Source organism: Peromyscus californicus, unplaced genomic scaffold, assembly GCF_007827085.1.
Source record: "Peromyscus californicus insignis strain IS unplaced genomic scaffold, ASM782708v3 Scaffold_15__1_contigs__length_86483966, whole genome shotgun sequence".
Classification (NCBI taxonomy): Eukaryota; Metazoa; Chordata; class Mammalia; order Rodentia; family Cricetidae; genus Peromyscus; species Peromyscus californicus.
This window is the reverse complement of record NW_026294447.1, coordinates 79,072,008-79,085,307: the sequence shown is the minus strand read 5'-3', so window position 1 is coordinate 79,085,307 and position 13,300 is coordinate 79,072,008. Positions and strand designations below refer to the sequence as shown.

Below are 13,300 nucleotides of genomic sequence, written 5' to 3'. Positions count from 1 at the left end.
TTGCTGTCTGGAGTTTTCAGTTTCTTCTTCCCATGTTTTACTCACATTGATCTTTAATCTAGTATGATGTGAAATTTATCTAATCCAATTTTCTCTAATTCTCAGATGAAGTTCCTGCCTCGAATCACCAACAATTTAAGGGGTGAAGAATCTTGGTAACCGTGCCCTCCCCCATTTAGTATACAGAAACCTGATGGGATCTTCAAGTGCATCTTAACTCCTAAGCCCCAGACTTAGTATCCAAGTTTAAAACAATAACAAAAAACTTACCTAATGTTGCAGGAAAGTACAAACTGTGTTCCAGAGTCCTGTATAAAAGAGTTTCTCTAGAGTAACAAAAATGACAGCATCTTTTCTTATAGCCAAAGGGAGGATAGAAACCTGCACCCTGTGACATACAGGTTCCTGGAACAAGAGCCAGCAGGCAAGTTTAAAAGTGTTTAATGTTGAGTCCAAGTCTGGTCAAGCTTGTTTTAACTTCCTATAAAACAGCTCAACTGCCAAGCTTATGACAAATTCTGTAAGAGCTGGTTTGGCAGCTGTAATTACTTGGGACGTGGTTCCTTTTCTGATTTGAAGATCTTAAGAGCTTTTATATTTGTCTCCGATCACTACTATAGCTAAATGGTTTCATCACATTTGTTTATTTGGGGGTGGGCACTTGTGTAAGTGGTTCTCTTCACCATGTGTGTCCCCAGGATTGACCTCAGGTTTTCAGGTTGGTGGTAAGTGCCTTTACCGGCTGAGCCATTTAGATTTTAATGGAATTATGTTTAAAAGTTCCTTTAAGGGGAACTTGGAAGAAATTTAGTAGTTTGATTTGAAATGCATAGTTTTAACAGCACATAGACATTTTAATATCTTCCTAACATGATAAAAATTTTCTTCATGTTATTTTTAAAATACTAGTGAGTTTTAGAAGCTATATTTTCAGGTTAATAGAGGATCCTTCATTATTCACAGAGGTTTATTTTTGGATTAATAGTATAAGTTAATTTAAAAATTAGGAAACAAGTTAATCTAAGGCTATTGGGTTTGGTAATGACCTTCACATTATAGGTGACCCTTAGGTATAGATAGATCTTGTAGCAAGCCTCACTTAGGTGGAAGAAGGAAGATAAATGGGCAATTGTGAAATTGCTTCAAAAATCAGAAAATTTTCAAAGATTATGCCATACTCTGTAAATGTAAAGGCGGTTTAATTTATGAGTATAACACTAGTGAAAGTTTCCGGCAATGAGCATTAAAAGATGCTGTGAAACAAGGCTACACAGACCATCACATACACATTTGATAAAGTACTTGGATGCTAATAGATTTAGAATGCTTTGTTTTTGAGACGGTGTCTTAAGTAGCCCAGGCTAACCTGAAGCTCTGTGTAGCTGAGAATGACCTTGTAATCTTGATCCTGCTTTCACCTCCCAAATGATGGGATTACAAGTCTTAAAGTGACTTTTTTTTTTTTTTTTTGAGGCAGCCCTGGCTGTCCTGCAACTCATATGGAAACAAGGCTGGTCTCACTGGGATCCACCCACCTCTGCCTTCCAAATGCTGGGATTAAAGGTTTACCAGGACAGTATTCATTATATATTGTGCTTTTATTAGATCTTTATGAATCCAAGGACTTTGTTGTTTTTATTTTTATTTACCTGTCCTGGGGAGTGGGGGACCGGAAGGCGATATTGGACTCAGCACCTTGTTCATGCTAGCTGAGCATTCAATATCCCCAGACCTCTGATGAAAATACCCCTGCTCTAATTTCAAATAATAAGGCCTTTCTACAACTGCGAGTTGGTATGATTGATTTCAGGCCTCACTTTAGAAGAGATTTCTAAGGTCTCAATGACCAAAGTTACTGTGGTCTGACCTCCAGCCACTCACTACTACACTAGCCTCCCTGTGTTAGGTACCTCATTTACTGGTATTTGGAAAAGTAAACTAGCCTTTTTGTGTAGGCTTTTAAATTTTTAATTCTATCTTCTCAAATTTATCTAGATTTGAATATTACTAAGATAATGCCACTAAAAGTAGCCATTTAGTGTTTCCAAGAGTTAATTGAAACTGGTAACTCAAGAGCACCTGGGAGCTCCTTACCACGTGTTAGGCTAGCCCTGGTCATATAACAGTGGAAACAATGCTTGCTCTTAGGGGGCATTAAATTACAGTTCAGGGAATAACTAACATCATTTGAACTTCCAGCTAGTAGCTGGGGTGACTAACACAAATGCCCTATGCTTACAAATAGAAAGCTAAAGGCTAAAACAAGAATTTATTAAAACAGGCACATTTGTATCTGAACATCTGATTACTTTGTCTCTGTTTTGAGGTGATAAAATGGAGATACTCTGTCCAAATAAGATATAATGATGTTTACAGTATTTGAGATAGATGACGTTTTGAAACACTCTGACTTTAAATTTCTTATACAGTTTTATATGTGTAATGGAAAGGCATTAAAACTTACAGGTACCTTAGGAGATATTGTTACTTACATAAAACTTAACATAATAGAATTTTTAATGTATCACACATTAAATGTTCAATGGAGGCTTAAGGAGAAGAGTTTTTGAGAATTATTGATCGTCTAATATTTTTATATTTAAAAATTTTTATGTGGGTATTTTGCTACACCATGTGTGTACCCACTGAGGCTAGAAGAGGGCATGGGATCTGGACCTGCAGTTATAGACAGATGTGAGCTGCCATGTGGGTGCTGGGCATTGAACCTGGATCCTCTGCCAGAGCAACAAGTGCTCTTACCCACTGGGCCATCTCTCCAGCCTCGGTCTTTTTTCAAAATGACAGTTGTATTATGTGCGTCTGTGTTTACATTCCTGTCATGGCGCACATGTGGAGGTCAGAAGACAACTTGAGAGGGCTCGCCTTCCACCACAGGAGTCAGTCCTAGGGACTGAGCTCAGGCTTGTCAGCCAGCACCCTACCCCCTGAGCCTTCACACCAGCCCCTCACTTTTTTTTTCAGTATTGTGCTGAGGATCTAACCAGGGCTTTGTGCATCCTAGGCAAGCACTCCAACTGAGCTACATCCTCAACCCCATAGCTGTCAATCTTACATCTTAAACAGGAGTACAATCTGAACATGTGGAGGAAATAAAAAGATCATTTATGAAGCTAAGGGGACAGGCACAGAAGACATCCCACTTTATCTTTCTGGGTTTTTTTTTTGTTGTTGTTGTTGTTGTTTTTGTCTTTTGTTTTTTCGAGACAGGGTTTCTCTGTGTAGTTTTGGTACCTGTCCTGGATCTCGCTCTGTAGACCAGGCTGGCCTCGAACTCACAGAGATCCGCCTGGCTCTGCTTCCTAAGTCTGGGATTAAAGGAAGGCGTGCGCCACCACTGCCTAGTTAACATTCCCACTTTAAACTGTAGGTGTAGAAGTTGTGTTGTAAAGCATATTCCCCTTGCCTTTGGATACTGGGAATAAAAAACAAGCCAACCTTGAGCACCCAAGCTCCATCCTCAGGCTCTGCATCACAGGAGAGAACTCCCACAAGTTGTCCCTGACACTCCACCTGTCTATTAGAACACGTACACACATGTACACATAAATGAATGTGAGTAAAGATTTAAACTCATAACCATATGTTAAGACCATTGCTAAGGGAATATGCATGTTAAGATTAAGAAGTAAGAGAAAGAGGGGCAGCCCGGCAGTGGTGGCGCACGCCTTTAATCCCAGCACTTGGGAGACAGAGGCAAGTGGATCTCCATGAGTTCCAGGACAGTCTGGTCTACAGAGTGAGTTCCAGGACAGCCAGGGCTACACAGAGAAACCCTGTCTCAAAAAAAACAAAAACAAAAGAGTAGGAGGGGTTGGAGAGATGGCTCAGTAGTTAAAAGCACATACTGACCTTCCTGAGGACCTGAGTCCAATTTCCAGCACCGAAACCATGTGGATTACCACGGCCTGTAACTTCAGCTCCAAGGTATCTGACACCTCTGACCTTGATGGGCCCTTGTATTCATGTGCATATAACATACACACACACACATAATTAAAATAACAAAATGAATCTTTAAGGGGCTGGAGCGATGGCTCAGTGGTTAAGAGCACTGACTGCTCTTCCAGAGGACATGGGTTCAGTTCCCAGCACCCACATGGCAGTTCACAGCTGTTTGTGACTCCAGTTCCAGGGGACCTGACACCCGTGGCACATAAAATAAAAAATAAAATTTTAAAAAGAAAGAAATGAATCTTTTAAAAAAATGAGTAGGAATGTTCAATTGTTTCTGTATGCTTAATGCATAAATAGGCATGAGTAAATGTTCTCAACTGGAAATCATATACAAAGTTTCATTCCTGAGTAAAAATTACAGGGTATTGAAAGAATCCAGTTTTATCCTTTTGTTTTTGTTTTGTTTTTGAGACAGGGTTTCTCTGCATAGCCTTGGCCATTCTGGAACTCACTCTGTAGACCAGGCTAGCCTCAAACTCACAGAGATCTGCCTGCCTCTGCCTCCCAAGTGCTGGGATTAAAGGTGTTCGCCATCACTGCCCGGCCAGTTTTGTTCTTGGTATGACTCTTGGAATGCAGCCATTTTTAGAATATTTGTAGCCGGGCGATGGTGGCACACACCTTTAATCCCAGCACTCGGGAGGCAGAGCCAGCCGATCTCTGTGAGTTCGAGGCCAGTCTGGGCTACCAAGTGAGTTCCAGGACAGGCACCAAAGCTACACAGAGAAACCTTGTCTCGAAAAACGAAAACCAAAACAAACAAACAAACAAAAAAAAAAAACATTTGCATTTCTTGTTTCGTGGGACCGAACTTAGTTTTAAAATGTCTTGTCTTTAGAAAGAATCAGGATGCCATGGGCACTCTTCCACTGTCAGTGCAGGGAAAGCTGGCTGCAAAGTGAAGTTCAGGAAAACAAGCAGGAATGTTTATGCACTATTTGACATCACAAGTGTTTTGTTTCTCGATTCTAACCTGCTATGTAGCCCAGGCAGGCTTTGAACTCTTGGTCTTCCTGCCCCAGTATCTCCAGCGCTGGGAATACAGGCATGCACCCCCATGGTCATCTCAAGCATTGTTCTTTTCTTTCATGACAGAATTACAACACTGGAAATCTATCTTTATGATTTTTTTCACTAAATAAGAATATGAATTTTTTTGAGACAGTGTCTATATAGCCCTGGCTGTCCTGGGTTGGCCTGGAATTCACAGAGATCTGCCTGCCTCTGCCCCCTAAGTCTTAGTGGCACTAAAGGCATGTGCCACCATGCCCAACACAAGTATATGTTTACATCCAGTTAATGCCTGGTCTTAAATTCTGAGACCAGAAACTTTGTTCTGTGTTACATGCTCTTAGTTGCTTTTTTTAATTAAAAAATGTATTATGAGTGTTTTGTGTGTATGTATGTATGTATATAGTGTGTGTACCTACTGCTCTTGGAGGTCAGAAGAGGAGGTTTTATTGCTGGAAATCCCCAGAGTCTGTATAAAACACAAAGGAATTTATTAGAAGATAAAACTCACTTGCTGTGGGATGTTCTGTATGGCAAATGTGTTGCTAATTAGTCAATAAATAAAACACTGATTGGCCATTGGCTAGGCAGGAAGTGTAGGCGGGACAAGGAGGAGAATAAAGCTGGGAAGTGGAAGGCTGAGTCAGAGAGACACTGTCAGCCGCCATGATGAGAAACAGCATGTGAAGATGCCGGTAAGCCACGAGCCATGTGGCAAGGTATAGATTAATGGAAATGGATTAATTTAAGCTGTAAGAACAGTTAGCAAGAAGCCTGCCACGGCCATACAGTTTGTAAGCAATATAAGTCTCTGTGTTTACTTGGTCGGGTTTGAGCAGCTGTGGGGCTGGCAGGTGAGAGAGATTTGTCCTGACTGTGGGCCAGGCAGGAAAACTCAAGCTACACTCACTACAGCCTGAAAAACCGAACTATGGTCCACACTGATCTTCCTGGTCCAAGATCTGCCTGGTTCGTCTCCGCATCCAAACTACGAGGCAGTGAAGAGAGCGACACTTACGTGCATCCCAGGTCTTAAGGGTCCTGAGAGGCCACACCTCAGGAGCATGTACTTCAAGGTCAGAGGCAGGTGTAGCAGTTACCTGCTGCTTCTCTGGGGGCAGTGCTTCAAGGTCATAATCAGAACAGCTATCCACTACAAGGTTTGATCCCTGAAGCTAGAGATGGAGTTATAAGCTACCATGTGGGTGCTGGGAACCAAATCCAGGTCCTCTGCAAGAATGACATTAACCTCTTACCCATCTCTTCAAACCCTGCTTTTTAGTTTCAATAAGATCTTAAGGAGTTTCTCTTGATTAGGCACAAACAACTCTTTCTCTTGCAGGGTACTTAGGAGTATTAAATACTTAGAAAGTAACTATATATTTCCTTTTTTATAACAGTATGAACTTTAGGAAGCTTGTTCCTTTCTATTGCAGGTGTGTGCAGGCATGTGCTTCCCTGTGCAGATGGATGGTGGGGGATGAGTGAGCTCTCACCTCTACCATGTGGGCCCCAGGCTGGCCTCCAGCTTACCTCCAGAGGGCGGGTATTCCAGACATGCACCGCCATGCCTGCCTATGCATGTTGATCTTATATGTTTTAACTTCGCAGGAACTTCCTTTCACCTTAGTTTAGACTGAGGTTAGAGATGGTGAGGTCTACAAAACCTTTGGTGTTCCATTAGCACTGAATGCATTGAGTGGGCTATCTGAAGAACGTTATCCTTACATTCTCTACTGATTGTGGAATAATAGATTCCTTGGTCTTAGTCTTTCCTGGAACTTTATCTCATTTTCTCCCAGTTCGCTCCACTCCGGGTTGTAAGTACTGGTTGTTAAATAATTCTTGGAATCTGGGATATTCTCTTTCCCTTTCAGTAAGTAAGCCCATTTGGCCCTTAGCCTCAGACTAGCACTGGAGGTGTACAGGTGGGTGTAGCTGAAGTTTTCTCTGGTCCTGCCCAGCCCCACAGACCTCGCAACCACTTATAAAATAATCACTCAGAAGCTTATATTAATTAAAACTGCTTGGGCATTAGTTCAGGCCTACCACTGACTAGCTCTTACACTTAAATTCAGCCCATTTCTGTTAATCTATATGTCACCACATGTTCCATGACTTTACCTGTGTGTCATTACATGCTGCTCCCTGGACGGCAGGCTTGCATCCCCCTGACTCAGCCTTCCTTTACCCAGAATTCTCCTCATCTGCTTGTCCTGCCTGGCTACTGGCCAATCAGTTTTAATTACTAGAGGCCTCTGTGTGTTTACTTGGGTTTGAGAGGCTGTGGACCAGGTGGAACACAGGAAAACTTCTAGCTATAGGTGAGTTTCCATGCATTTAAATTAACCTCATCAACAAGTAGAACTGATTCAGTGAACAGGACAGGGATTTATTGATTACAGTTTTAGACTGCCATAACCAGTGACTGGGAGACTAGGGCGGGCAGTGACGTGCCAGTTGCTGTAACTGTAAAGTTTATGGGCATATTTACTGCGCTTCTCATTCCCATTCAGCTGTGGGGATACAAAAGCAGACTCATTAGGCATTCCCAATCGCCTGCCTCTTCATCTAGCATTGCTTATATAGGAGGGGGAACATAACCCAGTCTTCCTTTCAATTCAACTGCAGAGAGAAAGAACAGGCTGGTGACCTGAAGTGAACATAAACTCACTTGAATATCCATCAACTCTGAGCAAGTCATTCTTGCTTTTGTTATGAGCAACACTAATTTTTAGTACTTATTAAGGCTAATGTTTATATACTGTACTGGGTAGGTTTTGGTTTTTGTTGTTTTGGTTTTTTGGGTTTTTTTTGAGACATGGTCTCTCTCTATATCAGAGACAGCTCAAGTTAACTAGGAACTCACCTTGAAGGCCAGGCTGGCCTCTAACTCACTGAGATCCACCTGCCTCTGCCTCCTGTCTCTGCCTCCCGAGTGCTGGGATTAAAGGCTTGTGCCACCACCACCTGGCTTGTACTAGTTAGTTTTATGTCAACATGACAAGCTAGAGTCATCTGAGAGGAGGGGGCCTCAACTGAGAAAATGCCTCCATAAGATTGGGCTATAGGTAAGTCTTCAGAGCATTTTCTTAATTAGTGTTTAATGGAGGAGGGCCCAGTCCATTGTGAGTGGGGTCAGCCCTAGCTGGCGGTCCTGAGCTTTTTTTTTTTTTTTTTTCTTTCGAGACAGGGTTTCTCTGTGTAGCTTTGGAGCCTGTCCTGGAACTCACTCTATAGACCAGGCAGGCCTTGAACTCACAGAGATCCTCCTGCCTCTGCCTCCTGAGTGCTGGGATTAAAGGCGTGCGCCACCACCTCCTAGTATTCTTTTAAAACTTATTTATTATATATACAGTGTTCTTTTTTTTAATAAGTGAATTTTTTTAAACTTTATTTTATGCACATTGGTGTGAAGGTGTCAGATCCCTTGGAACTGGGTTACAGACAGTTGTGAGCTGCCATGTGGGTGCTGGGAATTGAACCCAGGTCCTCTGGAAGAACATCCAGTGCTCTTAACTCCTGAGCCATCTCTCCAGCCCTATATACAGTAGTCTAACTACAGGAATGCCTGCACACCAGAAGAGGGCTCCAGATCTCATTACAGATGGTTGTGAGCCACTGTGTGGTTGCTGGGAATTGAACTCAGCGTCTCTGGAAGAGCAGCCACTGGGGTTCTATAAGAAACAGGATGAGTAAGCCGTGAGGCACAAGCCAGGAAGCAGCACCCCTCACGGCCTCAGCATCAGCGCCTGCCTCCAGGTTCCAGCCTTGTTTGAGTTCCTGTCCTGACTTCCTTTGCTGATGAATTGTGATGTGGAAGTACAAGCTGAATAAACCCTTTCCTCTCCAAGTTGCTTTGGTCATGGTTTCTCATCATAGCAGCAGTAACCCTAACTTACACATACACATACACACACACACACACGTTAATCAAAAATTCCCATGACCTCTGGCTTTTCAGAAGTGGGTTAAAGCCAACTTTCACTAGTTAAAAGAACTATTCAGAATACTTTATTTCCGTGCCCGTAGTCCCTTCCGCTAAACGAACTCTCCAAATCAACCTAGGTCCAACAGTGTTTCAGCTTCATCGCGCTAGCCATGGCAGTTTGGACCAGGTCTTTACTATATGACCGTTTTCTAGTTATTCCGATTAAAGCATAGGGTGGTTGGTGATGGTTTTCATCCCGGCACCGCAGTAAATGTCAAGTCCGGCAGCCGGGAGGTGGGGGGCTGGTGGAGCACTCCCGGCCCTCCGTCCGGCGGAAGCCCCGCCCCTCGGGCGCCAGCCCGCCCACGGCGTGGCCGTATCCTTGGTGACCGCTGTAGGGTGCTCACTGAGGTGACACCATGTTATCGGTGCCGGAGTTTTATTCCCGGAGGAAGCAGTTCGACGGGCAATCCTCCACCCGGCTGGACGTAAGTGAGGCCTGGGAGCACTTTCTCGGGGCCGGTGACAGGCGGGCAGTGCTGACCGGGAACCGCCCTCGACGGGGCGGGAGGTGTAGCAGGCACCGTGGGAGCCCAGCGGGGCTGGACGGGGAGGCCGGGACGCTCCTGTGGCCACGGTTCTCAAGAACAGCGGGGGCATATTTGCCTCCAAACGCAGAAGTAAAGAGGTGTGTTGTCAGAACTGAATTGCTGGGTCTGACGTTCCACGCAGATATGTAGAATATTATGAAAGCCCACTCCTCTCTGTTAGGTCGTGAGATAGGTAGTCCTGCTGCATTAGAAGCATGCCTGCTCTGGACTGGGGGGCGGGGGGGGGGGAGGCTGGTTGTTTGTCCCCAACTACTGTGCGAAATTCTGTCCCTGAAGGTCAGGGACAACTTTAGAGCGGGCTGTCTCCCCTCGCCTCTTATTGCCCCCTCCCACGAGACAGGGTTTCTCTGTGTAGCTCTGGCTATCCAGGAACTCACACTGTAGACCAGGCTGGCCTCGAACTCAGAGATCCTCCTGCCTATGCCCCCGGAGTGCAGGGATATTAAAGGTTTGCACCATCACCACTCCCTGGCTTATTTATTTGTTTATTATTATTATTTTTTAATGGGAGTTTAATTTAAAGGTGTAGATTAATGGTTACTGTATGGCATCTTTGAGCTACACTTCTTTCCACCTTTTCCCTTCCCTTCTAACCCTTTCCTGTTCTCCTACTTTCCATCTTTCATCCTCTCTCCCTTTCCTTATTGAAACAAAAAGGATGACACCAAGTAGAAACACAGAACAATAAAGAGATGGCTCAGCGATTAGGAGCACTGGCTGCTTTTCCAAAGGAGCCAGGTTCAATTCCCAGCACCCACAAATTGCCTCATGACCGTTGGTAACTGGAACTCGAGATCCAATGCCCTCTTATGATCTCTTCCAGCATGACACACACGTGGTGTACAGATAGACGCACAAGCAAAACACCCACACACACAAAATAAAATTAAGAAACGCTGGTGTCACTTGGTTGGTTGAATACTTGCCTAGCGTGCACCCACCCCTGTCTTGGATACGGATCACCCAGCATCACATAAAACAGGTATAACGGTGCTTGTCTGTAATCCCAGTGGAGAGGTAGAGACACGAGGATCAGAAACTCAAGGTCCACCTGGCAGTGGTGGCTCAAGGTCCACCTGGCAGTGGCGGCGCGCAGGCCTTTAATCCTATCAGAGACAGCAGAGCGCTGTAAGTTCGAGGCCAGCCTGGTCTAGAGATGGAGTTCCAGGACAGCTAGAGCTGTTACACAGAGAAAACCTGTCTCAAAAAACCAAAAAAAAAAAAAAAAAAAAAAAAAAAAGAAAGAAAGAAAGAAACCCAAGGTCATCTTCAACGAAGTTAATTCGGTAGAATTCACAAAGGAATAACAGAAAGTAGTAAAGGTTATGGGGACCTGTGGGTTGTAAAGTGAATTTTTGTTATATTTGATGCAATCATTTCATTTTACAGCAATGTGGATTACGATTAGGAATGTGGTACTGGAAAGATGAAACCAAAACTCTGGAATTTAGAAGGTAAAGTTTAACCAAAAAAAAATTTTAAGGCATTTTTATGACAATTACATGTGCTGGGGCTTGGGGGAGGGGGGAGGAATAAGCCATACAGAGAAGTCTAAAAGCTAAAATTAACCCACATTCTGAAAATGATTTTGCTGAATAGCTTTAATGATGTTGTTTTCTTTTTTTCCTTTTTTTTTTCTTCTTCTTTGTATAGCCATGGCTGTCCTGGAACTTGCTCTGTAGACCAGGCTGGCCTCGAACTCACACAGAGATCCGCCTCTGCCTCCCAGGTGCTGAGATTAAAGGTGTGCGCCACCACTGCCTGGTCAACAAAACAAGCATTTAACAAATGTTTATGGAGCACGTCCAGTTACCCAGCTGTTCACTGGGGACCCAAACAAAAGGGCAGTGACAGGGGAGGGGAATTGTGGAGAGTGATACAAGTGGAGAATCAGAATTAACTGTGCTGGTACCTAGAGAGGTGAGTGGAAGACATTCAACAGGATGTGAAGGGAGAAAGAGGAGTAGGCGTCGAGGCTGCTCCCCAGGTAACTGGGTGGCTAGCATTGCCATTCCCCCACAGACAGAGTATAAGAGGAGAAAAATGCGTGTTTAAGGTTGCTATGACAGGCTCCCATGAAAACATCTGTTACGATGTTGGACAGATGAGGCTGGAGGTCAGGAAAAGAGTTGGCTAAGCACATGCAGTTCGTACTTAAATTATAGAAATATAAAGGCATCAGATGTATTGTCAGATAATCCAAAGACCACATCAGAGTCAAAAATCAACAGTTTCTATTTTATTTTTGTCTTGCAGTCCTGGAGCTTGAGCCCAGGGCCCTGTACACATCAGGCAAGCCTTCTACCGCTAAACCACATTTCCAGCACGCATTTACGTTTCATAGATTTATTTCAGCATCTCCGAGTAGCTTGCTATTTCCAAAGCAGTCATTTCAGTTTTGTTTGTTTTTTTTTCTACCGAGATGTCACAAAAGATCCTGTTCGGTAGCTCCTGTAGCATCACATACAGTGAGTGTGAGCTAGATAATGAGGATGTGTGGGCGTTAGACGGGCTAGCTGCAGGAGGGTGAATAGTTGCAGCACAAGAGGACACGGGTGGACTCTTATGTGGCAGCACTGGTATTGAAGACCAGCCTGACCATGCTTGCCATGGACTATATTTCTGTGTAAATGAGGTTAATTGGAAGTACTTTTCAAACTACGTTTTAGTGTTAATCATATAACATTTCAGTTAAGATTACTAATAAGTTTAAAAGTAAAAGTTTAATTTTTTTCATATTCATGAAATAAGTTAATAAACTAAAGGTTTTAAGTTTTGCCTTTTTTTTTTTTTTTTTTTTTTTTTTTTTTTTTTTTGGTTTTCTTGAGACAGGGTTTCTCTGTGTAGCTTTGGCTGTCCTGGAACTCACTTTGTAGACCAGTTGGCCTCGAACTCACAGAGATCCGCCCAGCTCTGTCTCCTGAGTATTGGGATTAAAGGTGTGCACCACTACCGCCCAGTTTACGTTTTACTTTTAATTATGTGTATGTGGGTGAGGTGCCCATGGAAGCCAGATGAGTCCCGAGTTTTTATTAGCTTGTTACCAAATTGTTCTGAACATACGGTTTGGTTGGACTGACACTAATTTTGGAGAATATTGATTGTTATGACTTCAAATGTAGGTTGTAGAGCTTGAGATGTGGTTCAGTTGGTAGAGCGCTTGCCTCATATACCCAGGTCCCTGGGTTCAGTCTCCAGCATACAGCTGGGCATAGTGGTAGATGTCAGTTAACTCTGCTCTGGGGAGAAAGAGGCAGGAAGATGGTAAGTTCAAGGTCTTCCTGGTTGAGTCTGAGCTATCAAATAAATAAATAAATAACAACAAAATAAAATGGAGGTTATCTTAGTTAGGGTTTCTATTGCTGTAAAGAGACACCGTGACCATGGCAAGTTTTATAAAAGAAAATATTTAATTGGGGTGGCTTACAGTTTCAGAGGTTTAGTCCATTATCGTCATGGTGGAACGTGATGGTGTTCAGGCAGACATGGTGCTGGTAAAGGAGCTGAGAGTTAGATCTTGATCCACAGGCCTACACGCTGTTGTTGTTGTTTCTGGGTATATACGTGTTAAAAACGTCATCAAACTGTGCACTTAGCATTTATATGTGCAGTGTAGGGGATGCCAACCTAACGAGTAACCCCTCCACTCCCAGTCCTCAAACTGTGGAGAATACACACACCAGGGACAGCTCGGGGACCCTTGGGAGCTACCATGAAGAAACAGAGCTAACCCTATATACCATCCACCTTACCTCTCCGTTTGTTTTTTTTT

The 13,300-nt window shown here is 43.5% G+C and overlaps 1 protein-coding gene across 3 annotated transcripts in view; it reads left to right on the top strand.

Moving 5' to 3' along the window:
* The first annotated feature begins 9,266 nt into the window (after nt 1-9,266).
* Ppp1r36 (protein phosphatase 1 regulatory subunit 36) overlaps nt 9,267-13,300 on the top strand; it is a 20,700-nt gene continuing 16,666 nt past the window's right edge. The window contains exons 1-2 of one of the 3 annotated variants that reach the window (XM_052739547.1): nt 9,270-9,405; nt 10,918-10,982. In XM_052739547.1, the coding sequence (XP_052595507.1) occupies nt 9,337-9,405; nt 10,918-10,982 (134 nt within the window). In that variant the 5' untranslated portion in view covers nt 9,270-9,336. Of the gene's footprint in view, nt 9,406-10,917; nt 10,983-13,300 lie in introns of all 3 variants that reach the window. The other 2 variants (XM_052739545.1, XM_052739546.1) reach the window with 2 other exon arrangements.